The sequence below is a fragment of the Phyllostomus hastatus genome, unplaced genomic scaffold (assembly GCF_019186645.2).
Source record: "Phyllostomus hastatus isolate PE091 unplaced genomic scaffold, TTU_PhHast_1.1 phas_contig_1048, whole genome shotgun sequence".
Lineage (NCBI taxonomy): Eukaryota > Metazoa > Chordata > Mammalia > Chiroptera > Phyllostomidae > Phyllostomus > Phyllostomus hastatus.
The window spans coordinates 202,221-229,333 of NW_025333513.1; the positions used below are offsets into that span (position 1 = coordinate 202,221).

At 52.6% G+C, this 27,113-nt stretch overlaps 2 protein-coding genes across 11 annotated transcripts in view; both read right to left on the reverse strand.

The window, feature by feature from the left end:
- Nucleotides 1-243: 243 nt before the first annotated feature.
- DEF6 (DEF6 guanine nucleotide exchange factor) lies at nt 244-19,915 on the reverse strand. Its single transcript, XM_045835144.1, has 11 exons — nt 19,310-19,915; nt 9,437-9,577; nt 8,619-8,804; nt 6,747-6,983; nt 6,515-6,661; nt 4,276-4,384; nt 3,783-4,081; nt 2,346-2,512; nt 2,036-2,234; nt 1,056-1,146; nt 244-856 (listed from the first exon to the last, which is right to left on the reverse strand). The coding sequence occupies exons 1-11, from the start codon at nt 19,403-19,405 to the stop codon at nt 633-635; spliced, it is 1,896 nt and encodes a 631-aa protein (XP_045691100.1). The 5' UTR covers nt 19,406-19,915; the 3' UTR covers nt 244-632.
- Nucleotides 19,916-21,116: 1,201 nt separating this feature from the next.
- The window catches only part of ZNF76 (zinc finger protein 76), a 34,778-nt gene continuing 28,781 nt past the window's right edge, over nt 21,117-27,113 (reverse strand). For 5 of the 10 annotated variants that reach the window (XM_045835313.1, XM_045835321.1, XM_045835310.1 and 2 more), the window contains 9 exons: nt 26,635-26,751; nt 26,236-26,311; nt 25,529-25,654; nt 25,221-25,400; nt 24,237-24,470; nt 23,979-24,142; nt 23,139-23,303; nt 22,483-22,596; nt 21,117-21,951 (listed from right to left, as the gene is read on the reverse strand). In XM_045835313.1, coding sequence (XP_045691269.1) covers nt 21,847-21,951; nt 22,483-22,596; nt 23,139-23,303; nt 23,979-24,142; nt 24,237-24,470; nt 25,221-25,400; nt 25,529-25,654; nt 26,236-26,311; nt 26,635-26,751 — 1,281 coding nt within the window. In that variant the 3' untranslated portion in view covers nt 21,117-21,846. Of the gene's footprint in view, nt 21,952-22,482; nt 22,597-23,138; nt 23,304-23,978; nt 24,143-24,216; nt 24,485-25,220; nt 25,401-25,528; nt 25,655-26,235; nt 26,312-26,634; nt 26,752-27,113 lie in introns of all 10 variants that reach the window. The other 5 variants (XM_045835345.1, XM_045835325.1, XM_045835327.1 and 2 more) reach the window with 5 other exon arrangements.

Sequence of the window (27,113 nt, forward strand, 5' to 3'; positions counted from 1 at the left end):
AGAGAAAGAGAAGGAGAGAAACATCAATGTGTGGTTGCCTCTCACATGTCCCCTACTGGGGACCTGGACTCCAACACAAGCATGTGCCCTGACTGGGAATTGAACCAGTGACCCTTTGGTTCACAGGCCAGCACTCAATCCACTGAGCCACACCAACCAGACCTCCTTATTCTTTCTAGGACCTATAACTCTGCTTGAGGGAGGAAGAGAAGAAATGACAAGAGAAATGGACAGCAGACCTGATTAACAATTCACTCCAAGAACAGGTTTTATTTGGAAATGTGCCTGCACAGCTTGGTGGCAGTCTGGGGCAGATGGCCCCTGGCTTGCTTGTCTCCTCCTTCCTGGCCCAAGGCATAGGATCCTTGGGGTTATGGCACCAGATCAAGTTCTTAAGGGTCGGCACCCAGACAGCTTCAGTGGTCTAGGGCCTGGGGCTGATGCAAAAAATGAACTAGGTTCCATTTGGATCCTAGGTTCCATTCTAGGCTGTTTGGTGGTTGGAGGGCCTGGCCCCTGACACCAGGTCCTCAGTTCCCTCTTTTGCAGGGGCCAGTGTCACCCACAGGCCAGCTGTGGCCAGGTCCTGGTGGGCATGAATTTGGGGGTGATGGGGAAGGCGCTAGCAGAGGCTAATTTTCTGGTTCTGGGTCCACTTTGTCTTCCCGAGGGGTGGAAGCTGAGATGGGAGCCTCTTCCCCGCCGTTGATGGACTTCTGCTGCTCACTGGTGCTGGGTGACGGGGTACTGTTACTCCGGGACCCCCAGCGGGTCAGGCGCTTTAGGGAAGAATCACGGCGGGCAAGTGGAGGAGGCTGGAAGCCTGTGAAGGAGCTGCTGGTGGTGGGACGCTTGTCTGGCAGAGAACAGGCAGGCATGAGTTAGGGGAAAGGAACACGAAAGGGGAGAGGTTGACAGGCCTTGTGCAGCCCTGGGGTGAGAGGAGGACCTCCTGACCTTCAGTCCTATAGGCTCTGTAGATCTGGGGGTACCCCCTTTGCCCTTTCTTCTCCCTCCTCACTCTGGGATAGTTCCAGGGTCTACCCCCCTCTCACCTCCAGGCTCAATTGGATGCATGAGTCTGTTCATTTGGACGTTCCAGTGTTTCACATTGGTGCTGGCCTGGCGCAGCTTCTGCTGGGCGGCCTGTAGGACAGAGCCAGTGGAGTGTGGGTCAGAGCCACTACCCAAGATGGGGTGCCTTGATCTTTTGAGGTGCATAGGCCCCTCAGAATGTAACAAAGGCTATGGATCATCTCCTCAGAAAAACTCATGTATTCTCACAGAGTTATACATATGTACAGAGTCCCCAATTTCAGGGGACTCATAGCCCCCTGGCAAAGGGTCAAATATAATCGTAATTACAGTTTCCATTTATCAAGCAGCTAAGATGTGCTAAGTATATTTGTTATCTTATTTAACCTCAAGAGCAGAAGTTAACAACAAACAAGTACAAAAAAGGTTAAGTGACTTGTCTGGCGACACACAGACTCCTACACCACTGCACCACACTACCTCTCCAGGAGCTAACACAGAAACCTCTGCTCCAGTGTTCGCCTCGCCAGAAGCAGCAGGTGGTGGGATCATAAAGGAACTTTGTTTTCCTGTGTTACATATTTCTGTGCTTAAATTTTTTTCAATGACCATGTAAGCCAACAAAGCAAATAAAATAAATCATATTAATGAAAAGAAAATATCAAAATAAAAACCCTCTTCTATGGAGATTTGGGCTCCAAGGAGTGGATGCAAAATACAGGGCTAGCAAATTACGGTCTTGGAAGAGTAGAAGGAAAATTTTTGCCCACATTAATAATCATAAAAACGGCAGCTAATGTTTCTGTAGCCCTCACAACATACTAAATATCATGTACTATTTCATTTAATCTTTATAACAATGCTATTACCTATCTCTCTTCTCTGAGAGACTTGAACTCAGAGAGGTCAGGCAATTTTCCTGAGGTCACACAGCCAGAGGAGGATAGAGTCAGGGTCTGAGAAAAGGACCGCTTCCACCCAGCCCCACCCTAGGCCTCACCTCCACATCCTCGTCAGCCCTCTGCCGGTTCTGCCGCACCTCCTCCAGCTGCTGCTGGGCCTGCTGCAGGGAGCGGCTCTGCTGCGCCATCTCCTGCTGCAGCTCTTGCTTCTCCTGCTGCGCCCGCTCGATGTAGCGCTCCTGCTCCTCCTTCAGCTGCAGCAGCTGCTTCAGCTTCTCTTCCTCCTCCTGCAGCAGTCTGCCGGGCGTGCATTGTGTCGTCTCCAGAGCCAAGGCACCTGGCAGGTGCTCGGCAAGTGGGACGGTATGGGACTCAGGAAGGGGAATCAGAGGGGTCCCTCAGTCCTACCTCGTCTGGGCTAGACGCACCGCCTCCTCGTCCCGCCGAGCTTTCACCTCCAGTTGTAGAGCCTCCTGAAGCCTCTGTTGCATCTCCTCCAGCTCCTCGATGCGCTGCCGCTGCCGGGCAGCCTCCTCCTCCTTCAGCTCCATCTCAGCCTGCATGGAGGCCCGGGCCTGCCCACGGACGCAAAGCCAGGTCAATGGGGACACAGGAGAGGGAGGCGACAGGTATGCTGCCCTTTCCCCAGGGTCCTGCTAAGCCAGCCCAACTAGTTATCTCCAGGCGAGAGTCAGAGGAGCTCCTTCATGTCAGGGTTTCCTGATCTGATCGCTGAGAACCTGCCTAGGTCAGATAATGACCAGCGAACAGATGCTGCATGGCGGAAAGGGGCTCAAGTCATTCCCTTTCTAGAACCAGCCTTAATAATAATTATTATATATTATAATGTAATGTGTTACAGTTATAATTAAGGCTAGTACTAAGAAGGGAGGGGCTATAATTATAATAATTGTTATAACAACTGTTTCCTCATTTGATCCTCACCAAACTTCTGTGAGCAAAGTTCTACTAACATCAACATGTCGCTGATAAGTAATCCAGGTACACAGAAGCCACCTTGCCTGAGCTCACAGGGCTCCTAAGAGGCAGAGCTAGGAACGAATCCACTGTCTGACTCCAGTTCTCTCTCTTTTAAAAAGATTTTATTTATTTATTTTTAGAGAGGGGAAGGGAAGAAGAAAGAGAGGGAAATATCAGTGTGTGGTTGCTTCTCATGCACTCCCCACCGGGCCGTGGCCTGCAACCCAGGCTTGTGTCCTGACTGGGAATCTGACCAGGGATCCTTTGATTTGCAGGCCAGCACTCAATCCACTGAGCCACGTCAGCCAGGGCTGACTCCAGTTCTCTTAAATCCTAAATCTTACTTCCTCTACACACTTAGTCCGCCTCCACTTCTTCCCGCCTTTCTCCCATTCTGCATTCCCCAAAGTGGTTTCATTGTAAACTCAGATTAAGTCTAGTCCAATCTATTCTAACCTTGATCCAAATTCATCCTGATGACGTAATCATTAGCGGCTCCTTAGTCCAAGACCCGGCCCCAACCAGGCCCCAGTCTCCACCTAGTATTAGCTCAGGCCCCACCCAATACTTTGGCTTGGGCCCCGCCCCATACCATTTCTTCCTTCGATCCATCCACTCTGCTAGTTTCCTGAACCCTCCATCCTTCCCTATCCACAGGTCTTACCCCTGGTACAGGCTCTCCGTCCCATACTCATCTTCCAAGCTTTTGGTCTCTGTCCCAACAGCCCCTCATTCTAAACCCGGCACCATCCCTCTGCCCATGGGCTCCGCCCTCGCCTCAGGCCCTGCCCCTGGTCCTCAGTTTGCCCGCCTAGCTTCTCGGCATCCAGCAGCCAGCGCCTCAGCTCTTGGGGCAGGCCCCACCTGCTCCGCCTCTCGCAATTGGCCTTCCAGCGCTAGCTGCAGCTCGCGATGCTGGCTGCGGCGCCGCTCCTCCTCCTCCTGCAGCAGGCGCTCGGCCTGCCGCTGCGCCTCCTGCAGCAGCTCCAGCTCCTGCAGCTTCCGTTCCTTCTCCTCCTGCAGCTGCTGCAACCGCAGCAGCTCCTCCTCCTTGGCTACCCTGCGTCGCTCCCGCTGCTCCCGCTGCTCGCGCCGCTTCTGCTTCAGGTCCTTGTGCAACGAGGTCTTCCCCTCAGCCTGCAGCCGGATCGCCATCTGGATGGCTGAGGGGCGGGTGGGGATCAGCAGAGGGCTAGCCTGGGGCAGGGTGGCTGGAGGTGGCCCACTGCTAGAGAGGGGCCTTAGGAGTCACTCAGCTCGGCTCCAGCCTCTAATTGGGCAGTGTGTCATCACCTGCTTTACAATGATGAGGCGACAGAGGCCCAGCCACACCAAGACCACCCCGTGAGCAACTCACCAGCCGTCCACTCCTGGCGCTGGCGCGTGTCGGAGGCGCTCATCTCATACGTACGGGAGGCCGTCTTCACACAGAACATGCAGCGCTTTCCCTCGCGGTCCGGCAGCACCTGGGACAGGAGGGCAGGTGGTCCCAGAGAGACTGGCTTACTTTGCTGGATCAGACCATACCCGCCCTGCCCCAGGGTGCTCCAGCTCCTGGCCCTCCCCCTCCTGGCTGACCATCTTCCCCGGGCACCCCTCCCACCATCTGCCAAGGAGCCTGTGTGGCCCAGCTTGGAGGTTAGTTATGGGGGTATTTGTGTCCCCACAATTCTTGTGGCCTTTGCTCTTTGAAGGTGGGGTGGGCTGTTTTCATGTTAGTATCTCTCCGTGGGGCTTAGCATCTAGTGGCCACTCGGTGTCTATGCAGATCATGCTTGAACACCTCCGGTCACAGGGTCCTTGCTATCCAGACCATTCGTTTTCACATGGCCCTGCCTGTTGAGAATGTTCTCCATTTATTTCACAGATATTCTGGAGTGTCTACTGAGTGCTGCTCATTGTTCTAGGCATTTGGGATAGTGAGGTGTGCCTAACAGACCAGATTCCTGCCTTCCCTAAGTTACATTCTAGTGGGAAATAATAGCTACCACCTTTTGAGCTTCTTAGATTCTAGGGTCTGTACTAGTGTTTTATATGTATAATTTTATTCACTCCTCCCAGACAGTCTTGCCAGGCAGGCATCATTATCTCCACTTTACAGAGAAAGAAGCCGAGGCTCTAAGAAGTCCAGGATCTTGCCCAATTCACACTGCCTGTTAGTGTTAGAGCTGGGTTTTCTGCCTAGATCTGTGTTCTTTCCACAGAGACACCACAGCTTCCTCATTTGAAAAAAAAAAATGGACAGAGCCTAGGGTGGCTATAATTTTAAAAAATGTGCCCTGGCTGGTGTGGCTCAGTGGACTGAACACCAGCCTGCGAACCAAGAGGTCACTGGTTCAATTCCCTATCAGGGCACAGGCCTGGGTTGTGGGCCAGGCTCCTCTTGGGCGGCGTGCAAGAGGCAACCAACTGATGTTTCTTTCACACATCGATGTTTCTGTTCCTCTCTTTCTCCCTCCCTTCCCCTTTCTCTGAAAATAAATGTTTTTAAAAATGTAAAATAACAAGTGTTGATGAGGATATGGAGAAATTGGACCCCTCATACATTGCTGGTAAGAATGTCAGAAGGCGCAGCCACCATGGGAAACAGTTCAGCTGTCCCTCTACAAGTTAGACAGAGCAATCACAGGGTGCAGCGATGCTGCTCATAGGTGTGTGCCCAGAGAAATGAAAACACACGCCCACCCAGAAATTTGTATGTGGATATTCATAACAGCATTATTCACAATAGTAAACAGATGGCAACAATCCAATATCTATCAACGAGTGAATAAATAAGCAAAGGTCACATATCTAGAACGGAATATTATTCAGCCACGAAAAGAGATGAAGTCCTGAGCCATGCCGCAGCATGAAGGAACTTCAGAAACATTATGCTAAGAGAAATAAGCCACACACAAAAAAACAAATATCGCACTATTCCATTTACATGAGGTACCTACGATACTAAAGTTCATGGAGACAAAAAGTAGGGGGTGGGATGGAGGTGAGTTATTGCTTCACGGGTTGGGATGATGAAAACATTTTGGAAATAGATAATGGTGATGGTTACACAACACTGTGAACATATTTAATGCTACTGAAGTGTGCACTTACAATGGTTAAAGTGGCAAATTTCATGTTATACATATATATTTATTACAATTTTAAAAATTGTTATTTTAAGCCTCTGAAATAATGGACAGAGCCGGGGAGTGGGAGGAGGAAAGGAAAAGAGCGTGGAGAAAGAACAGGGCGGTACAGGGTTGCCACAGAGAATGGCACGTGGGTGAAGGAGAAAGGTCAGTAAAGAGGATTTCGAGAAAGTTTTGCTGTGTAGTGTGAGATGTAAGCTGTCTCCTCTGAAATCTTTCACTACTTCCACATTATTCACCAATGACTTTAGTATTTAATTTGCAGTTTGGTTGAAGAAAAAAAAAAACCTGACATGGATGAGAATGGCCTTGAGGTACCAGGTATATTTGCTTTACCTCATCTAAGCAGGAACTTGTCACTGGCTTGTCTTGATTTGCCCTCCTCCAGACCCCCTTGCCCTCGCACCACACTGCAGACCCTCTGGGCCCGGAGGCATGCTCCACCCTCGCCTGCCCCCTTACCTCCACACAGCACTGCGCATCCAGTGGGATGGTGCCCCTTTTCTCTTTGCACTCTTCACTCCCAAAATAGCAGAGGCAGCTGGGCTGCAGCTGGAACCAGCGTTCTGCCCAGTTCCTCCTCAGGTGTCCTCGCTTCCACAGGTAGCCCTGCCAGCCAGAGAAAAGTCAGAGGCTTCACAGTCCTCCCTCACCCCTCCCTGGGGGTCCTCCCCCAGTTCCCAAATGGCCTGACCTGCTTCAGGACATCTTGGATGAGCTCCTGGTAGACCTCATGGATGGCCATGCTGAGGGTATCCCGCCCCACACCTCGCAGACAGCGGCCAGAGTTGAAGAGCTCCAGGAACTGCCAGACGCTGAGCCCTCCGGTGGTCTGGGCTGCCTGGGCTTCCTGTGCCAACAGCTCCTCCAGCTCCGCCAAGCTCACCTCCAAGCTCATGCTGCTGAGTACCTTCTTTAGCAGGTACTCCACCTGAAGGAGGAGGAGGAAGGCCTGGTGACTGCAGCAGGCCGTGTTGCCAACACTAACACCAGGGGGCGCTCCTGTCTGGCTCCAGATCAAGGGCACAGGTGACCAGGAACAGGGGGTTGGAGGTAGGAGCAGAAGACTAAACTGGTGGAGACACCACAGTAGATTTGGGAGGGGATCCTGGAGCTCCAACCCCAATTCAGGCATCCTCTCCCTTTCCCCAACCTCCAATCCACTCCTTGCCTAAATTAAGGGCCGGTGAAGGTGGAAGCTATGGGCTGGGGGCCAGGCAGAGGCAGAAAATCACAAAAAATATGTATCAGAGGGTGTGCAAGGGCCCTCTCACCCAATGCCCTCACTTAGCAGATGACAAAACTGAGGCCCAAAGGGGGAAGTGACTTGTTCTAAATCACACAGCAAGTCGCTGGCAGCCAGAACCTGATGCAGATCTCCGGCATCCCACTTGAGTCCCATTCCAAGCCCCAACCCTGGGGACCCTCCCTTGTGGGAGGGCAAGGGGATTGGGGGTGGGGATCCGCAGGGCAGGGACAGGAAACCTGTTACGGAGGAACAGGAAGTGGTGGTTGGGGTACATCCTGCTGCAGTTTGTTCGCACTGCATGTTGATCACACAGCGAGCAGCCTTCTGAGAGGCCGCCTTGCCCTGACTGGCAGGGGTCTGGCAAGGGTGCCAAGCTCGGTGTCTCTGTGGATGGACACATGTCCCTCTCCTGCCCTGGTGGCTTCTTGGGAAACCCTCTCCAGGACTTCCATTGGGTCTCAGCTGGGAGCAGGGTGGGTGCACCACTCAGGGCTCAGGTGGCTCCTCTCCCTCTTACCCCCCAAAAAAGCAGGATACAAATCTGAGTGCAGTTCGACATGCCGGTTCTCCTTGTAAATGCAGAAGACCCCTCCCCTGTATGCCCTCATCTGAAGACCTAAATTCACCCTGGCGTCTTCGCAGCCAAGAGGGCTAAGGGTTGGGAAAGGCTGAACAGATGGGAGGGAGATGGAGAACGGAGGGAGGGTGCATGCTGACTGGAAAAGGGGGCACCTGCCCCAGCTTCGCTGATGAGTTGAGGAGGGAAGGGCGGGATTCCAGGCCTCCACTCCCAGGTCACCTTTCTGGGGTCCTGAGCTGAGTCCCCCCTGGCTCCCCCATGCTGTAAAGGACAGGAAGAGAAAGCCTGGAACCAGGGCCAGACACAGGTGTCCACCGGGAGTAACTGGGGAGATGGCCCATAAAAGTCTCCCTCCCCCTCATACAGCCCCCTTCTCTGATTGCCACAGCACCTAAAATCCTGCCATTTGATCTTAAATGTTCTTGTTCTTAAATGCCCAGTAATGTATCAGGCATTTACAGTTTTGTGTATATAGAATTGGTAGGTCATTTTCCTACTGAGAGGACCAGCAAAACCCCAAAGGAAGTGTAGTTTTGGTTCGCCTGGGAGAAGGCACAGGTGTTCTGGTATGGGCAATTCTAGGCACCTGGAGACAGCCAGGTGTGGACAGGTATCAGCATGGGAAGACAAAGAACAAAGGGGATGTGGGAAAGTAGAAAGGCAATTTGGCTTCCTTCATGGTTTTGCTGAGGCCTGGCCCCGAGTGATTCAGTCCCTGGGGGAGCCCGAGCCCTCACCTCATCAGGAACCATGATCAGGGGGTACTTGTCCTCAGACAGGAAGTTGAAGAGGCACCAGAGGCGGAAGGCATCCTGGTTGGACAGCATGCTGTTCCCGTTGCTATCTACCCGGTAGTTCTTCTTGGCCGTCAGGGTCCAGCACAGCTCATCAAAGTGCTCCTTAACAAAAGCCCCCTCCTCCACCTGCCACCAGGACTTCGAGTCAGCCAAGAAGGCTGCCCCATCCTGGCTCCACCCCTACACTAGTCTCCAGCTGGTTTCTCGGGACATCTATTCTCCTGCTCCCCATCCAGCGAAATCTGGGCTCTAACTTGAGGAATCCCTGAGCTGATTACCAGGTAACTAGCTGGTTCCAACCACCCGGTGCCCTCAACCCCCAACACACACATCCACGCCCACCCAAGTGCCCTGCCAACAGAGACACTCTAGCCCCTTAGCGCAGAGGAGAAGGAAGGGGAGGCCCAGGGCAGAATGGAAAGTTGAGAAGAACCTGAGAAGACAGTGCAGCTGGGACGGGCAGGGGGATAGCACTGGGGGAAGTGGGAGAGCTCTTTGTACAGGTTCCAGCTGGAAGCTGGAGGTGGGCCTAGGCAGGGATGGGGTGGGAAGCTACGGAGGGGTGAAGCTAGGGTAGAGATGAAGGAGACTGAAGGTGTGTGGATGGGGGCACGTGGCTGGAAAGCAAAGGATGGAAATGGGAAGCCAGAAGCACAGAGGGGATAGAAGTGGGAGTTTATAGGGGGGAGGAAATGTATTAGGGTGCTGGCTGGGAAATGGGGAGAGGTTAGAGGTGCCTCCCCCAGGCTGGGCCTCACCTTGTCCAGGATGTACTTGTTGAGGTAGGGCATGTACCCCTGGCTGGAAACAGGACCATCGTCATCATCTCGGAAGTGTTCCTCCAGAGCCACAGGGTCATGGGGGATGTGTAGGACCGTGTACAGGTTATGGGACAGCACCTGAGACAGAGTGGCAGTTCGCCTTCCTGTACCCCAGCCAAAACTGGGCCAAAGGACAGCCCCCACCTCTCTGTTTGCACCCAGCCCCGTCCTGGCTAAGTCCTCCACACACTATTCAATCACAACCAAACATATGTAATGGAATATTATTCAGCCATAAGAAAGAATGATCTTGTTATTTGCAACAACATGAATGAAACTTGAAGGCATTATGCTAAGTGAAATAAGTCAGACAGCGAGAAATATGTATAATGCTCTTGTATGTGGAATCTAAACAAAACAAAACAAAAACCCTCATAAATTCAGAGAAAAGATTGGTAGTTGCCAGAGGTAGGGTATGAGGGTGGGGAAAATGGGTGAAGGGGTGGAAGTTACAAACTTCCAGTTATAAAATGAAGTCATGGGGATACCATGCAGAGCACGATGATCATAGTTAATAGCACTGCACTGCACATTTGGAAGTTGCTGAGAGTCCATTTCCCCATCAGGAAGGATGCTGGTGTTGAGGAGAGTAACTACCACGGCCTCCAGTGTTTTAATGAAACCCCAGATGTGTGGCCTTCTGGCTAAGTGTCTGCATTTTTTTCCAGGGAGTAAATTGTAAAAGTTCTCATCACAAGGAAAAAACTTTTTTTGTAACTATGCATGGTGACAGATTTTTACTAGACTTACTGTGGCAATCATTTTGCAAAACAGTTGACCCTCGAACAATGTGGCGTTAGAAGCGCCAACCCCAGCTCCACGCAAAGTTGAAAATCCAGGTATAACTTTTGACTCCTGAAAAACTTAACTATAGTTGTCCGTAGGTAACCATGGGGGATTGGCCCCAGGACCCCCATGGACACCAACCCCCACAGATGCTGAAGTCCCTTATGTAAAACGCGCAGGACAGTGCATATAGTGGGCTCTCAGCAGAACCCCAACCGTGAGTTGAAAATACTGGGGGTTTTTTAATCCTCACCTGAGGACACATCCACTGATTTTAGACAGAGAGAAAAGGAGAGGGGGAGAGAGAGAGACAGAGAGAAACATCGATCGGCCACCTCCCGCATGAGCCCCGACTGGGGATGGATCCTGCAACCGTTGGGCATACAGGACAATGCTTTAACCAACTGAGCCAGCGGCCAGAGCTGAAAATGCTGTTTCTGGTCCACAGTTGGTTGAATCTGCAGATGTAAAACCTATGGATAGGGAGGACTGAATGTATATTTATTGCAACAAATAGGTATACAAGTGGACCCATGCAGTTTAAGACCATGTTCAAGGGTTTACTGTATGTACAAATACTGAATCATTATGTACACCTGAAACTAATATGTTAAATGTCAATTATACCTCAATAAAAAAAAACTTATAGCCCTGGCTGGCGTGGCTCAGTGGATTGAGTGCGGGCTGCAAACCAAAATGTCGCAGGTTCGATCCCCAGTCAGGGTACATGCCTGGGTTGCGGGCCATGACCCCCAGCAACCACACATTGATGTTTCTCTCTATCTCCCTCCCTTCCCTCTCTAAAAATAAATAAATAAAATCTTTAAAAAAAGAAAAAACTTAGACATTTACTATGCACCAAGAACTGAGCTAAGCACTTTACATATAATTCACTTAACCCTCATAATAACTGTTATCATCCCCCCATTTTAGAGATGAAAAATACCCCTAGGCTCTGAGACATTAAGTGACTCACTTGAAGTCAGAGAGCCAGCAGAGCTGGGGTCAAACCCAGGCAGCCAGGCTCTCAGCCACCTCACTAGGTCGGGGGATCTGCCCTCCGTCTGCAGACAAGGACACTGAGGCTCAAGGGACTCAGTAGCTTGCCTGAGGACCCACTGTGAACAAGAGCCCTGGATTCAAATCCAGCTCCGCAGATACCAAAGCCCAAGTACTTTGTGTGATACAGGGCTGTCTGCAGGGAGACAGCCTGTCATCCCAGGGCAGAGCCCAAATCCATCCATTTCCATCGAAGATTCAGTGCTCAGGATGCAGTGTGCCTAGCACCCAGGTATGGCCGCTGGGGTGGGGCCGTGTGCGATTCTGTGACAGCCCCTCTAAAGGTGGAAGGGAGCTGGAGAGAACTCAGAGGAAGCATCATGGAAATAGTCTGTGGGATGTGGAGGACAAGGCCCAGAAAGGATGGTGGCCATGACGGCATGGAGGAGAAACACAGATTGGTTAACAAACCCATGATACTGGAATGAAGAGGTTGAAGCTTGAACAAGGAAATCAGGGGAAGAAAATCGCCTTGGGGTAGTTCTATCATCACAGACAGCATAGTAGTTAGTCACTATTGCGCCAGCCACTGTGTGAGGCGCTTTCTCTACCCCTTGTCTAATCTCCACAACTGCGGTACCCAAACATTAGTACCCCTGTTTTTCAGGTAAGGATACTGGGACTTGGAGAGGTCGAGAGGAATTAAAGGCAGAACTCAGGTTGGAACCAGACGAGCCCAGCCCTGAAGGCTGCCGCCCTCTTGGAAGACTGATCAGGAGCCCCTTTCCCAAGTGGACTCTGGTCTCTGGAACGAGCTCTCCGTTCGTCTTGACGTCCCACACCACCTAGGTTCTCTTCCACACACCAAAGGCAGTCAGTAAACGCTGCATTTCATGGCTGATTCCACCACCGCCAGTTAATCCTGGGGTCAGTTTCTCCGAGGCAGGAGCCGGCAACATCTAGAGATGGCACGCGTGCCAAGTGTTTGTGTCTTCATTCTCTTTATTCTCTTTGTGAGAGAGGGGGGAGAAGGATTGGGACTTCTCCCCAGTGTTCTCCAGGGCCTGACAAAGTGGGGTGTCGGGGGGCCCAGTGGAGCAGCAGTGTTCTTCCTTTCTGTAACTTCCCTCTGGGCAGCCATCCCTAATCCCCACCCAGCCCTCTTTCCCACACTCGTTCAATTCTCTCTTATGCAATCTTTGGTTCTGCCTTCTCTTGTTCCAGAGGATGGCTGAGTTTCTTGTGAACTCTGCTCCCTCTCCCTTATTTTGGTAATAGAGGCTTGATTTCCCTTTGAGAAGCCCTTCTCCTCCACTCTCACATCTGCACCTGTCTCCAAGGGTGGGCACATCAGAGTCATAGTGATCAGGCCCTGGCCAGTGGCCCAGTTGGTTGGAGCATCGAGCTGTGAAACTAAAGGTCACATGTTTGATTCCTGGTCAGGGCACATGCCTGGGTTGTAGGTTTGGTCCCTGGTCTGGGTGAGTGTGAGAAGCAACTGACTGATGTTTCTCTCTCTCCCCTCTCTGTAAAATCACTAAGCATATCCTCAGGTGAGGATAAAAAAGTGATAGTGATTGGTTTAAGGAAGAGCACATGATCAAATCTGGGCCAATGAGAATCAGCCCTAGGATTTTTGCTTCGTCAAGTGAAAAACGGTAAACTCCCCGTGGAATTGCTGAGTTGTTGGAAGATATATACATCTGACATCTTTGTTCCTGTGTAGGAAGTGCCTGTTTAAAAATAAGGCCATCGGTGAAAACAGGAGTCAAGGGGTAAAGAGGGTCATCAGCCCTGGCTGGAGCGGCTCGGCGGATTGAGCACGGCCTGCAGACTGAAAGGCTGCTGGTTGGATTCCCAGTCAGGGCACATGCCTGGGCTGCAGGCCAGGTCCCCAGTTGGAGACGAGAGAAGGGCTACTGATCACCGTTTCCCTCTCTTTCTCCCTCCCTTCCCCTCTCTCTGGAAATAAATAAATAAATAAATAATTGAAATCCTTAAAAATAAAAAGGGATAAAGACAGCCATCAGTTGAGAACCTGGATCTAGCCATGCCCCAAGTCAATGCTATGCCTAGAGCTTTGGTTATGTGAGCCAATAAAAAAAATCTTCCTTTAGTTATTTTTAGTTAGGTTCCTGTCATTTGTATCCAGAAAAGACCTAACATATCTGTGATCGTAGGATACCAATCCCCACTCTGAGAGGTGCCACTGGCTCAATGCCACCTACACTCCAGGGTGACCAACACAAGAGAAATATCCACTTCTGAACTGACTAGTGTTATTCTAAGAGTTTTACATATTTGCACCTGGAGCCTCCTGGCTTCTTTTCAAACTACCCCTGTCCTTATCTTCCTTCAAGCCTCAAAGCACCTGTGTAAGAAGTGCTACACTCCAGGGGCAGGGAACGGAAGGCTAGGGACTTCCGGTTGTGGGGCCTTGGATAAACTCCTTCATCCTCTTGTTGTCGATAAAATGGGATAACATCTGCCATGCGGAGGGGCTGTGTGGACCGAGTGCCAGACTTAGGTGTGCATGGGACAACTGTTGTTCCCTTGCTGTATCGAATGCATGACCTAACGAATTGACGTAGATGGAAAAGACTGATAATATGAAGTCCTAAGGAGGTTGTGGAGAAAAGGAGACTTGGATGCCCTGCTGGTGAGATGTGAATTTGTAGTCTTCCCAGGGGGGCCAAAATCTATCAGACTTCACAATGAGCATGAGCCCAGCATTCCCGATCATCCCACCCACACGTGCTCAAGGGAACCCCGCTACACGTTCAGGAGTGTTCGTTCACTCAGCGTTGTTTGCAATGTGGAGAGTAGGAGACAGCTGAGGCTCCTTCAGCAGGGGCCAGGTGTGGCCTGTGGCCGACCTGTGTGTGGTTGCAAAGTTTACTTCTGCTACCTGTGTGCTGTGGGCAAGTAATTGAACTTCTCTGTGAGGATAATAAGGGCCTGCTCCACAGGGATTTTTTAGAACGAAGGTCTTAGCACAGCAGCCCGGGGGCGGGGCGGGGGGGGGGGAGCAGAGTGCACTGCTTAACAAAAGCTGCGAGCTATTTTTATTGTTTTATTTGTATAAACACATGGAAAGCTATCCATAATGTATTGACAGGTGAAGAAAGTAAGCTGTAGGATAAAATGTGAAGTGAATGTGTGTGCAAAGATTAGGTTGAACCACATACACTGCTATTTTAGTATGTCGAAGCAGTCAAATGTCAGCAATTTCATACTGTCCAACCTAATGTTTATTTGTATGGAGAAAAAATCTAGAAGACTCAGCAAACTGTTAACGGCTCTCCCCTCACCACCCCTCCTGAGGAGGGGAGGGACTTCTACCTTTACCATTACATTTGTCTCTGAATTTTATTAACTACTAACATGTTTTACTTTTATAATAAATTTCATCTTTTAAGAAATTATATTCTGCCCTGGCTCTCGTAGCTCAGTGGATTGAGCTCGGGCTGCGAACCAAAGCATCGCAGGTTCAATTCCCAGTCAGGGCATATGCCTGGGTTGCAGGCCACGGCCCCCAGCAACCACACATTGATGTTTCTCACTCTCTCTTTCTCCCTCCCTTCCCTCTCTAAAAATAAATAAAATCTTAAAAAAAAGAAAAAAAGAAATTATATTTTGCATTCTTATTTTTTTAAGCAGGAGCATATATTGTTTTTATGACAAAAATTTTAAACTACAGACAAAAGCAAAGGGTGCCATTAACCACTATTACTAATACACCCTGGAATGAAGCTGCTTTGCAGTAACATTCTTTGCTGATCCCTGTTTGTGTGGGCATCTCTGGGTGTTCTGCGTTCCCTGAGGGTAGCAAGGACTCTAATCTCAGCCTCGACTCAAGCTCAGTACAAAGTCCCCATATGCTGAATGTTTTTGATTGATGCTCAAGTCTAACTTAAATACTCCATTTGTTTCCCATCCGTCTCAGAGCAAGACTCCTTCCAGAGGCCTCAGGCACCACGTGACCTGGCCTGCTGCACCTTCCCTGACCTCATCCCTCTAGGTCACTTCTCTCCAGCCACTCTGGCCCCCTGGACAGTTGACAAGCCAGGCACACTGTTGCCTCAGGGCCTTTGCATCTGCTCTTCTGTCAGGCTGGAACTTTCCTCTCCCAGGTCATGGTGTGGCTCATATCCTCTCCTCCCAGGCTTTCCTTGGATGCCAGCTTCTCAGGGAGGGCTTCTCTGATCACCTTATTTGAATCTATAACCCCATCCGATCTGACTCCCACACTCCGATCCCCATTTCTGCTTTATTTCCTCCATGTCATCTATCATCTCCCATCACATGATACCTTTTTACTCCTTTCGTTTATCATATGTGTTCTCAGACTGAGCACCACAGGGGGTGGGAGGGTTTCTGTCTGTCTCATTCACTGCTGCTTCACGGGGTCTGGCACGCAATGGACACAATGCAGCTGTCAAATGAACTTAAATGCTTCATGAGGAGAAGCAGGAAAACTGCAGAAGGCAGACAGACATGGACTGAATCTCTCTGGGCAAGCTGACCCCACTGGGCCTGTCGTCATCTCTCTGACACTTAGAGGAGTTCAATGATGTAATGCACAAGCCCCTTCCACCCCAGGGCAGAACCTGCCACACAGCAGCTCGTGTTATTTGAGCTACTTTTCTCCCTGGTTTATTTGCCCACACTGTCCTCTAAGACCTGCCTTCCTCACCTGTACCTTTTTCTTTTAAAACCCTCACCTGAGGACATTTTTTTAAATTTCTTTAAAGAGACAGGAAGGAAGAAAGGGAGAGATAAACAGCGACTAGTTGCCTCCCATATGTTTGTGCCTGGACTGGGGATAGAACCCAAAACCTAGGTGTGTGCCCTGTCTGGGAATGGAACCCACAACCTTTTGGTTATGGGACGATGCACCAACCAGCTGAGCCCTGCTGGCCGGGGCCTCACTGATACCTTTTGTCAGTGGAATCTGAGGGGCCCAGGGCAGAGGATCCAATCCCTGTGAGCTGTCTGGTATCAGGACAAGGAGGAATTAAAGTCTCCACACACTTAGGGCTCAGGGCCTCTCCCGGTAGAGCTTACCAGACCTCAGACTGCCAGGCTTCCGGTGCCTGGGCGTGGTGGGGTCTGGGGTGGGGAGTGGGTGTGACCAGAAGAGGGTCAGGTGGGAAAGGAAACAGCTGGGATGGAGGCCAGCATGAGCAAGTCAGTCCTCGGCCCCGGAGGTAGGGGCTGTCATCATCCTCACTTTACAAATGAGGATACAAGGCTCAGAGAGCTGAAGCGTCTCACTAAAGGAAGGACTCTGAAGCCCTGCTCGCGATCTGTGCTGCCTGGGCTCCGGCCGAGCATCACCTGGGGAGCCCGTGAAACTGAAATATGCTGGGGCCCACCCAGATCTGCTGACTCAGAGTTTCCGAGGGTGGTGTCCAGGTGCCTGCACTGTTCACAGAGAGCACTCCCACAGGCTCCCCCGCCCACCCAGCTGGTCTCTGACCTCTGGGTTGGCTGCCCATTGGCAGCCATTGACCTTAAGGAGGCTTCATTTATTCACTGTTTCCTCTGGAGGCATGTGGGGAGTGGTTATCCTTCGGGGGTCAGGAGTTCCCTAAAAGCTCAAGTGCAGGAATTGGGGCTGGTGCCATGCCCATGGTTCGGTCATTTCCAGCCTTCAGAAGTAGAAGCAGTTACAGAGAACCCATCGAAGTAGCAAGCGATGACTGCAGAAAGAATGAACACTCAAATCTCTTCTCCTCCCCTCTGATCTCTCCCTGAGACCTCAGAGAAAACATTCCTGACTCCTGGGGCTACTTCTCAGAGGCCTTGCTGTTCTTCCTCCTCCCTCCAGCCTTGTCAAGGCTCTGCCCAGGACAGACAGAGGCAGCCCCTCTACCAACACACCGGGGCAGAGGAGGTGACCGTCACAGACAGATATCGCTTGCTCTGGCTGGTGCCGTTCTCCTGCTTGGTCCCAACCAAGGACTCCAAGAGCAGGGACAGTTTTAGTGAGAAGGTGGCCCTGCTGGTATGTACCTCTTATCTGCTTCTTCCCCGCCTTCTGACCACTTCTCTATTGCTCCTTAGCCTCTCCGGTGTCCCCGCCCCCAACACGATCACTACTTCCTCCCATTCCAGTGTTCACTCCCATTGACAGGGACCCTGCAGTTCTGCCCCACCCACCACCTGCCCGACACTCTCTCAGAGAGCTCAGATTCCTGGGGTGGAATGGTTTTCTGTCCAACGGAGAGAGAAATTGATCTTTTGTGACCAAGGAGGCTGCTGGCAGTGGGCTCAATGTGAGCCATGACGTGGTACAGACAGCGAACAGTTCAAGTATGCAAGCTCCCCATGGGCTCTCCCCTGCAAATACTCAACCTGTGGGGGTGGGGAGCAGGCACTGACCCAGTTAAAGGCCAAGGCAGGCTCAAGCAGAGATGAATTTGGGATGATCTTCTGTCTAAACTGAGACCCCACTAGATGACATGATCTGCAATAAAAGAATTTAAGCAGAATATAAGGAAGGACCTGCCTGTAGGGACATTCTCCCACATGATCAAAGTGGACTCCCTTTCCTGGGGGAGCCAAGAGTCTTTTATTGGATGCTCACAAGTCTGGCTAAGGATAGATTATTGGAGAGGACTGGTTTGGGACATCCAATGACAGGGTCTCCACGTTCAGCAAGGTGGGCCGTTAGAATAGGGTGGGGTGAACACCTGTCCAGTTCTGGCCATCTCTCTCAGGTTTCCCGGCACCTCCTACCTCGGTCATTAAGAATGGAGGTTTCCTTGAGACTGCACCCCTATTTTGGTATGCCCAGGGAGACACCAGAAATCTAGGGCCTTGGCCTCATGCCAGGTCCAGCGCTGGTGGTCAGTGCATACTTGTGAAGTGAATGGATGGACCCCTAAGGCAGATCCCAGAGAGCTGAGGGCTTCCTTGCTCTGTCCCCACTGTTCCCTGACCCTGACTGTTTAGGGCAGCAGTTTCAACCTTTTTCATCTCAGGGTACACATCAACTAATGACTAAAATTCTGTGGCACAACAAAGATACAGTATAATTTTGACCATTCATACTGAACAGTTATTGTAGTGTTGGCTATTGTCTTTTTTTTTTTTACTTGACAAGTGAAGGGGAAAGAGGTCAGTGCCCTGACTAAACAGTCAGGTATTGCATGTTTTAAAAATTCTTGCAGCACACCAGTGTGTCTCTTGCAGCACACGGACTGAAAATCACTGGTCAAGGGTCTTGCTTCTTCCCTACTAACTAGGGTGGAAAAGACAGCACTAACCCAGAACTGGAGGAAGGGAGGAAAGACACCTTCCAGCCTGCCAGGAATTGTCTAGGGCAATCACTGATGGGGCCCTTCCTGGGCTCAGAGTCCACCCTCCCAACCTGAGGTCTCCAGGCCTGAGATAACAATCTCCTAACATGGTGTGTAGGCGAAGGGGAAGGGGAAGGGGAAGGGGAGAGGAGGGAGGAGCCCGGCAGCAGTATAATGGGGTCTTTAGGTTTTGCCCCTTCCCATCTCTGTCCCATCTGGGAGGCAGGCTCAGAGGAGCTTTTCTACCAAGGGTGACTGAGCCGGCCTGGTTTGGACTAGGAAAGGCTCTTTGAGCCTCTCTCTCAGCTCCAGGAGGAAGTGACTGACAAGTACTAGCTAACTGTCTCTTTTCAAAGCCAAGAGGAAACGGCAGGAAGGACTAGGGTACGTGCCCAAGCTTGACTCTGAGATGTGTGCTCATCACATGGAGTCTGGGACGTCACCTGGCCCGTGGCCCTCAGAACCCCCATGCCGCCGACACACCCAGACAGTTGAGGGGCAGGGCTCTGGGCAATGGCTCCGCACGTGCCCCCTGGTCCTTAGACAGTAGGCAGCAGCCTCCGCCAAGCCTCCAGTTGCCCAGTACTGGCCCCCACCCCAGGCTGGGGCCTCTGGATGGCAGGGTGCCCGGAAAGGAGCAGTGTTCATGCCTGGCTCAGGCAGCAGAGACCGCTGAGGTGTGTCTGCCAGCCTCCCCTGGGCCCCGCGTGCCCCTCACCTTGAGCTGGGACTTGGAGACCTTGCCGCTCTTCTCCACATCCAGCGCGGTGAAAGCGTACCAGATGGACTTAAGCAGCTCCTTGCGCAGGGCCATGGCTGAGGCACCCGCCCGGCCCAGGGGTGGCTCTGACACCAAGATCCGGTTTCAGGAAATGCAAACGGCTGCACAGACCGCAGAGGAGCCCAGGCACGGAGCGAGAGCTCCACCTGCCTGCTCGCAGGCTGCCTGTGCTGGCGGTAACCAGCCTGTTGCTCTCGCAGTGCTCAGCGGCCCCCTTCTGGCAAGGCTGCTGAGGATCGAACCCCAGAGACTGGAGCCCCAGTCGTGTTCAGCTTGGCCTCCTGGGCTGCCGGAGGCAGCGTGCTGAGGGAACAAGTCAGCCCATCCTGACTCCAGAGTCAAATGAGGTTTGTTGGGGGTGTCCAGTCCCCATTCCACACTTACTGGGTTTTAGATAAGTTACTTGACCTCCTTGAGCAGTTTCCTCATTGGTAAAGCAGGAAGAATGCCCACCTCACAGAGTTATATGAAGGTCTGAGAGTGGATGTAAAGCACAGAGTAGGCCTGGACAAAGCACTTCTTGTAGAGCCGTCTAACAGCACTGTGGTGGTGGGGCGCCTCTCAGGCAGAAGAAAACAAAGGCAACAACACAAAGCTGGAGGAGGAACTGGGCCAGGGCACCTCTCCAGGTCAGGCGGACTTGACACGTGATTTGCTGCCTCCCCCTCCTCTGGGCTTTGGCTCTAAGACACTCAAGAGCATTGCCCACTCTGGGCCCACTGGACCTGAAGACCCAGAGCCTGTTTCTCAGGCACACGGGTGAGCCTTGTGGTGGGGCAGCTGGGGGCTTGGGACTCAGGGCTCTCCACAGCAGTGCTTCCCTTTTTCAGGTCCAGTGCCCATCACGGCTGGGACGCACCCCACCAGGAACAGGGTCATGGATGTTGAAGGTGCCTGCTTAGGCAATTGAGACAACCCCTCCCAGGGACATGCTCCAGTACCCTCTGCTCCCAAGGAGCAGGTGGCAGGAGCAGAGCTTTCTAGGGAGCCATGTTCTGGGAGCTTGCTAGGCATCCTGGGAGAGGACACCCGGGCTGGGGGAAGAGGGTTCCTTCCCCCAGTGGCAGGAAGGAGCTCAGGGCACCTTTAATCCCTGCAGTGTTTCCAGGCAGAAGGGGTTAAACCTAAAGATTCTTTCCCTTCTCCTGCATTTCTTCCTTCCCATCAGGGCAGGCCTGATCCTACCACAGTTTTCAGTGGGATCCAGCAGTGGCTTTGGAATGCCATAGCATGGTCCCGGTCCCCTGGGGGGGTATCCCCAGATCCAGGACTTCAGCACCAGACCCTCAGTAACCTGAACAAAGGCACCCCTTGCCCCACTCCAACACAGGGTTTTGCCCACATGGAGTAGCTGACTGGGTCTGGAGGGGCTCTGATGATGTAATACAAGGTAAGTTGCAAAAAACCAGAAATCCTCCAGCCTAACCATCTTGAGACCCAGCCAGCCTGGAAGCAGTGGTCACACTGACCCCACTTAGCCACCCCAAGGCCCACCTGCTTAGTGGTGGGCAGGAAGCCACTGGCAGGCCCTCAGGTCTTATCTCACACGTGGGCGCCTTCCCACCTGCACACCTGCCGGTAGGGCGGCCTCTCCAGCCCAGCTCCAGGGATCAGCAGAGTCGGTGCCAAGGACGGAGCTGTGAGCCTAATCAGAGCAGCTCCGCCACCAGGGCCAAAGACTGAGAGGAGAAAGGGATGGACCCAGGTGGAAACTTGAAACTTTTATTAAATACTCATTCACCCGTTTGCCACCACTGCTCAGAGCAGGAAAAAACTTATCAAAACGCAATTTTAAAAAATTAACCCCGATCCCCAGTATGTACAAGGCTGTTTCTTGCCTCTCTACCACAGAGAGGCTGAAGGGAGGTTGGGGGTGGGGTGGGAGGGCTGGGCACCTTTTCTCCAGCCACAGGCCCCTGAGCACTTCTGACTGCAGTGGTGGGAAGTCCCCTGATGCCAAGTGGCCAGGCACCTCAGCTGGCCTCTGGGGAGACAGTAATTGCTCAAAGGGGCAGGGCTGGGACTGTTCTGCCCCTATTGAGCTGAAGACCTATCTGCCCTCTCCCCTGGTGGACAGTGACCAGTTGGAGAAGATGACCAATCCCCACAGCAGCCCCAATTGCCACCTGAGAAGGGGAATGGGCTGAGGACAGAAAGGGGGTTCTCTGGAGCGGGGAAAGTGGGTGCCCAGCTGATTTTGAAGGGAGGATTCCCCAGTGCAGCCTGGTGATCAAGCGTGTCCTCCTTGGCTTCTGAGGAGCTGAGGAGACAGCTCCCCCGATTCCAGCTGTCCAGCCCTCCTCTTGGGCAGGGCCCCGACCTGCTTCGGTTAGGCCATCTTCCTGCTGCCTTCTGGCCCTGGAGATCTACGTGGCCACCTTCCATGTGTCAGTCACAGCCTGAGCCCTTGGAGGCCAGATGGCTGTGCAGCACAGCACCTCTTCCAACACGAACAGGACCCAGGCCTCTAGGGCTCAGCAGCCACTCTCTGACCCTGTGGTCTCCAAAGTCAAAGCCCCTTGTTGCATGGCAGCAGTGGCCACGCTGATGGCCTCCTCTAAGGTCTGCTGCTCCTCCAGCTGTGGAGAAGAGAGTGGAGAAAGGAGAGAGTGAGACTCCTCTCCTAGATTCTAGGGATAGTGGCATGTGACCCACTTCTCTGAATTCACTCCATCCACCCAGTGCCACACACAGCACTTAGTAGGGCCCCAATAAACAGGAAGTCACTGATAAAGAGTCCTATTAGGCTGGGTATGGCCAGGGGGCCACAGAATGGCCCAAGGTCAGAGAGACGGGCTTGCTCGAAAAAGGGAATGACTGGTTGGAAAGGACCTTAGTAATCATCTACTTCAGCCTCCTTATTTTCCTGATAAAGAAACAGAGGTGTGAAGAGACGAAGGGCTTAGTCCACCAGGTAGGCTGCCACTGAAATTATTCTGAAGGCTGGAAGGAGTGTTGCCACTCTGCTTCAGTCAACAAAGAGCCTGAAGCAGGTATGTGGATTTAGGAAGAAATGGATTTGTTCTCTGAAGTGAGCTCTTTTTGAGCCAAATGCCCTTCTCCTGGGTCCTTTCTCCAGCCTGGTGGGATCCTCCCAGACCTACACCCACCTGCACAGCAATGTGTGTTCCATTGGCCGTAGCCAACAGCGCCACCTGTTGATGATGAAGAGATGCTACACTTGAGTCTTCAGCCATCACAGCCCCAGAGGTAATGATTGTGACCTGAAATACAGGTAAATGAGGTTTTCCAACTCACCTACATTACTCTCCCTCCCCCAATCCAAGCAAAATCCCTCCAAGCAAGATGGCTGGAAATACCAGAAAAGAATGGATAAAACCATTATGGATCAGGTTAATGGACTTAAGGCTCACAGGACTTAGGGCTCACAGCTGAGTGATGTGTTTTTTTCTTACAGCCAACTTAATTTAGGGATTTTGAATCATAGGACAGAGGTCTAAAAGACCCCAGAGATAATTTAATTCCCTTTTGAAAATGGATTGAAGTCCATAAAAGTGACTTGTCAGTGGTAGCAAAACAAATAAGGGGTAGATTGAGATTTCGAAACTGTCTCTTGACCCCCGGTGAAATGCCTTTCAACAGGAAAGTGGCTGATGGCCCAGAGGAACTGAGGGAAGCCCTTTCTCGTGGGGAAATCTTGGTCCTCGTAAGAAAGCTTGACTGGGTTAGCCTGCACTTTACTGTCTACCCAATGGAAAGGAAGAACAAGAGAACAAGAAACCCCAAGCAAACCGCCTGGTCATACGGGCTGCGTCTGGGTGCCATCAGCGCTGACCATGGTGACTGTATGTGTGCCAGATGTAGCAAGGTCATCGTCATGATTGGGGATGGTGAGGGTGGTGCTGCCGTGCTGGGTCACCATGCTGATGGCACTTCCCAGGGCCTGCAGGTCTACCGGGGACAGGCTGACCTGCCGACAGGAAGGAAGGAGATGAGCTGGGAGTGCCGTGCGGGTTGTCTGAAAGCCCCTAGGAGGTCGGCTCCTGCCCTCCCAGACACTGTGTCACAGGGATGGAGGAAGTCAGGGACAAGCAAGTCAAACAGGTCCCAGGTTGTATGGGAGGCTACACTAAAGAATTCTGCTCATCACTTCTATTTACCACCACTTCGCCACAGGGCTCTCTGTTCCATGTAGTTCGGGGTCTCCTCCTAATTTCATCCTCATGCCAACTCCAAAAGGCATGGTGCCCTTGACAGTGAGGGTGCTGACAATGGTCAGATTATACTGCTGGCTGGAAACCCAGGCTTCCAGACCCCTCACCATGCTCTCTCATATCTACACCACCGCACCTCTCTTGAGAAGGACATCCGAGTGTCTCACTCAGATGTTCAGGACCTATAAGCCTCCAAGTAGAGAGGGAACTACTAACTGTGCTCCAGAAGTCCCAGAGACTTCCTGGAAGCATGAGGAGGAGGATGGGCTATGTTACAAGATTGGTACCCTCAGCCTCAGCTCACTGACACCCACAATGCTAAAAAGAAACTGGGGAGAGAGGGGACTGTCACGCCTTCAGGGTCCCCAGCGAGAGTGGGAGAGGGCACCAGCCACAGCGGCCCACCCCATCCTTGCCCCTAGGGCCTGTACCTGCTGGGCACCGTCCTGAGTGAGCAAAGCCACCTGGGGAGCCCCATCTTCCTCAGTCACCATGGCCACTTGGGCTGGGATGTCATCACCCTCTTCTTTCACCTCCGAAAGGTAAGCAATGCGAGGGCGTTTGGGTGGTGGGCTCTCCTCGGCTGCAGAGGCGGCTGGGAGAGGAGAGCCCAGGCTGACACCTGACACTGGACAGCCATGGAGAGGCCTGGCTCGTCCCCACTCTCACCTCCTGCCCACGCCCCTCACCCTTGAGCTGCTGTTGCTCATAAAGGGCCTGCTCGCTCTCCTCTGTGGCCTCCAGCTCGCCGTGGGCGCTGCGCTTATGCATGGCCAGGGTGGAGGTCTGCCGGTAGGTCTTGCCGCAGGTGCTGCAGGTGTAGGGCTTGCAGTGTGTGTGCACCACGTGGTGCTTATACAGGCTCGAGTACTCGGTGAAGCGCTTCCCGCAGCCTGGTACCGTGCAAACGTATGGCTTCTCCCCTGGGGACACTGGGCTGTGAGGGGGGTGGGAACTGGGGCTGGCAAGGGGGAAACTAATGGGACAAGGCTGGGAGCAGGGTTGGTGAAGGGAGAGGCAGAGGGAGCGAGAGGGTCTAAGACCTAGGAAAGACAGCCAGTGGAACACAGAGGGACACGAGTGTGGGGCCACTGAGCCCGGAGGTAGGTGGAGAGAAAATGAGGAGATGGGACAAAGTTGGGGCTAATGGAGGGAGCATTGGGGTCTTGTAAAGTTGAAGGTCACCATCAGAAGAGGAAAGGGATGAAGAGGTAAGACTGTTGTGTCAGGTGTGATGGCAGAGTGAGGGGACAGAAGGCTGGACGAGGAACGTAACACTGGGGAGGATGAGGATACACAGGAGTCACATGGACAGGGAACGAGGTGAGGAGTTGGAGGGGACATTTCCCTCTGCTTTTCCCCCCATCATGCCTGACCCTGGCCTTTTACTGGGTGCTCAGCTGGGGAGGGAGAATTCAGAGTGAGTGGAGACAGCTGGCAGGTAGCTGGGAGGGCGGGCGGTACCTGTCAGATTGCACAGTGCAAGTGAAGCAGTGGTTCCGAGGATACGGCTGGAACCACAGAACCCCCTCGCCCCGCCCACAGACCAGCCTGGACTGGTCAGCAGAGAAGGGCTCGGGGCTGTGTGTCAAGAATGTGTCTCAGGTCAGAAGCATACAGTAGAGGGGGCTAGGACCTCAGAGGGGGTGGTCCTCACATGCCAGCTGGCCCACCTGTGTGGATGCGCACGTGATTCTTGTAGTTGGTGGCGCTGGTGAAGCCGCGGCCACAGTGGGGTTCGGGGCAGGTGTAGGGCCGCTCGCCCGTATGGGTGCGCACATGTACCTTGCGGATATTAGATGTGGTGAAGGAGCGGCCACAGCCCTCGAACGGGCACCGGAACGGGCGTTCACCTGTGGAGGTGGGATGTGAAGGTTGGGTGTTGTGCAGGAAGGGGGCGTCCTACTGGAGCAAGAAGCAGGGGTAGCACCAGGCTCTAGATCTGAGACTGAGCGGGGCAGGGAGGGCGGGCCCAGCCTACCAGTGTGGGTCCGGACGTGTTTCTGCAGGTCTCCTGAGGTCTTGAAGGCCTTGCTGCACAGCTCCTCTGGGCACTTGTATGGCTTCTCACCAGTGTGGGTGCGCACGTGACTCTTCAGCCCATATCCTGTTGGCCACGTGGGAGTGAGGGTGAGAACACTCAGCGGGGCCTCATCCTCCACCATCTGCTGTCCCCAGTTCAGGGGCTCTCCATTGTAAAGTATGCCCTGTGAGGCTCCAGACCTCCTTTGGCACAAGAAGCTTGCATCTGCCTGGCAGATGAGGACTGGAGAAGCAAACTCTGCTCTCCTTCCCTTTCCAGGGGCAGCTGGTGCCACTCCAGAACGCAAGTGAGAGGGAACCTAGGGGTGCCTAGAGAACCACAGCTGAAGATCCTCAACTGACAGGAAAAATAAAGCCTAGAGATGCAATCGCTAACCCAACACCCACAGTCTGGTTGGAGTCAGAGCTGACACAAAAGGAAGGGGCTCTCTGCCAACCGACCCCCCAGCCTCCTTCTGCTGGCCTGGACCATGCTGCCACCTGCTTCAATGACAGGGCTTTGTCCAGAGAGAGGGCCCTGAAAGCAGTTTCTCCAGGAAGGCAGCCTGGTGTTGGCTTCCCTCGAGGGAGTTCCCAAAGCTAATCTAGAACCCTCTGCCCTCAACTAGAAGTAGTTCACCTTTAGTTTCCAACTAGATAGCTTACCTGTGGCAAAGGCCTTTCCGCAGCTGGGAAAGTCACACCTATATGGACGGTCACCTGTATGAGCTCTTTCATGTACCTGCAAGGACGAGCAATGACTAATTTAGACAGATAAGGATATGATGGGGCTCTTCGCTTCTTTCTCAGGCCCAGAGTATCAGTATTGGTCACCTCCTTTATTTTTGCCTCCTTTTCAGGTGAGAGGTCCCTTCCTCCAGGGAGCCTTCCCTGGTCCCCTTTCTTCCTGCACTTTCCACGTGTCACAGCCCCCCATGTGTACCTTTCTTCCTCCAGTAGGCAATGAGCAACTTGAGGGCAGAGACCCCCAGTCAAAGTGGGCAGGTAGAATTACAGGCTGGCGGGGAAGATGGAAACGCCAAAAGCTGTCTGTGGCAACCTTACCTTTAAGTGATGAGCGGTAGTGTACAGACGCCCACAGCCCTTGTAGCCACAGCGGAATGCTCTGTCCCCAACCTGCTGCCCTTTGCCGTTATGGGAAGCCTGGCTGTCGTGCAGAACCTAAGGAAAAATCTTGGGGTCCCTATATGTATTCTCCTCTATGGAGGGAGGGAAGAAGTAGGACATAGGGCCCATCTGTGGCAGCTTAGGACCCAGTGCATAGGGTTAAACTGCCAGGGGGAGAAGACAGAGAGGGAACAGACGGGGGACACTGGAAGAAAAATGCTGGCGTGTGGAGTCTCCACCCATCTTTGACAGATAGAGGGAGGATGAGTGTCATGGGGCTATGACAGCTACAGAAGAGAGGACATCCTAGAAAACCAGGTAAGGTGGGGAGGAGCGGTCTGGATGGCCACACCCAAGCTGGGCTGGGAGCCAAAACCCCCCCTTCTGACCACACACACATAGGAGGCCGCAACTCT

Coding starts and splice junctions, on each gene's coding strand:
- DEF6 (XM_045835144.1), bottom strand. CDS start 19,405: ATGGCCCTGCGCAAGGAGCTGCTTAAGTCCATCTGGTACGCTTTCACC. Junction 8,805..9,436: donor ACAAGTACATCCTGGACAAG/GTGAGGCCCAGC, acceptor TCCTGGTGGCAG/GTGGAGGAGGGGGCTTTTGT. Junction 2,235..2,345: donor GTGCGTCTAGCCCAGACGAG/GTAGGACTGAGG, acceptor CACGCCCGGCAG/ACTGCTGCAGGAGGAGGAAG.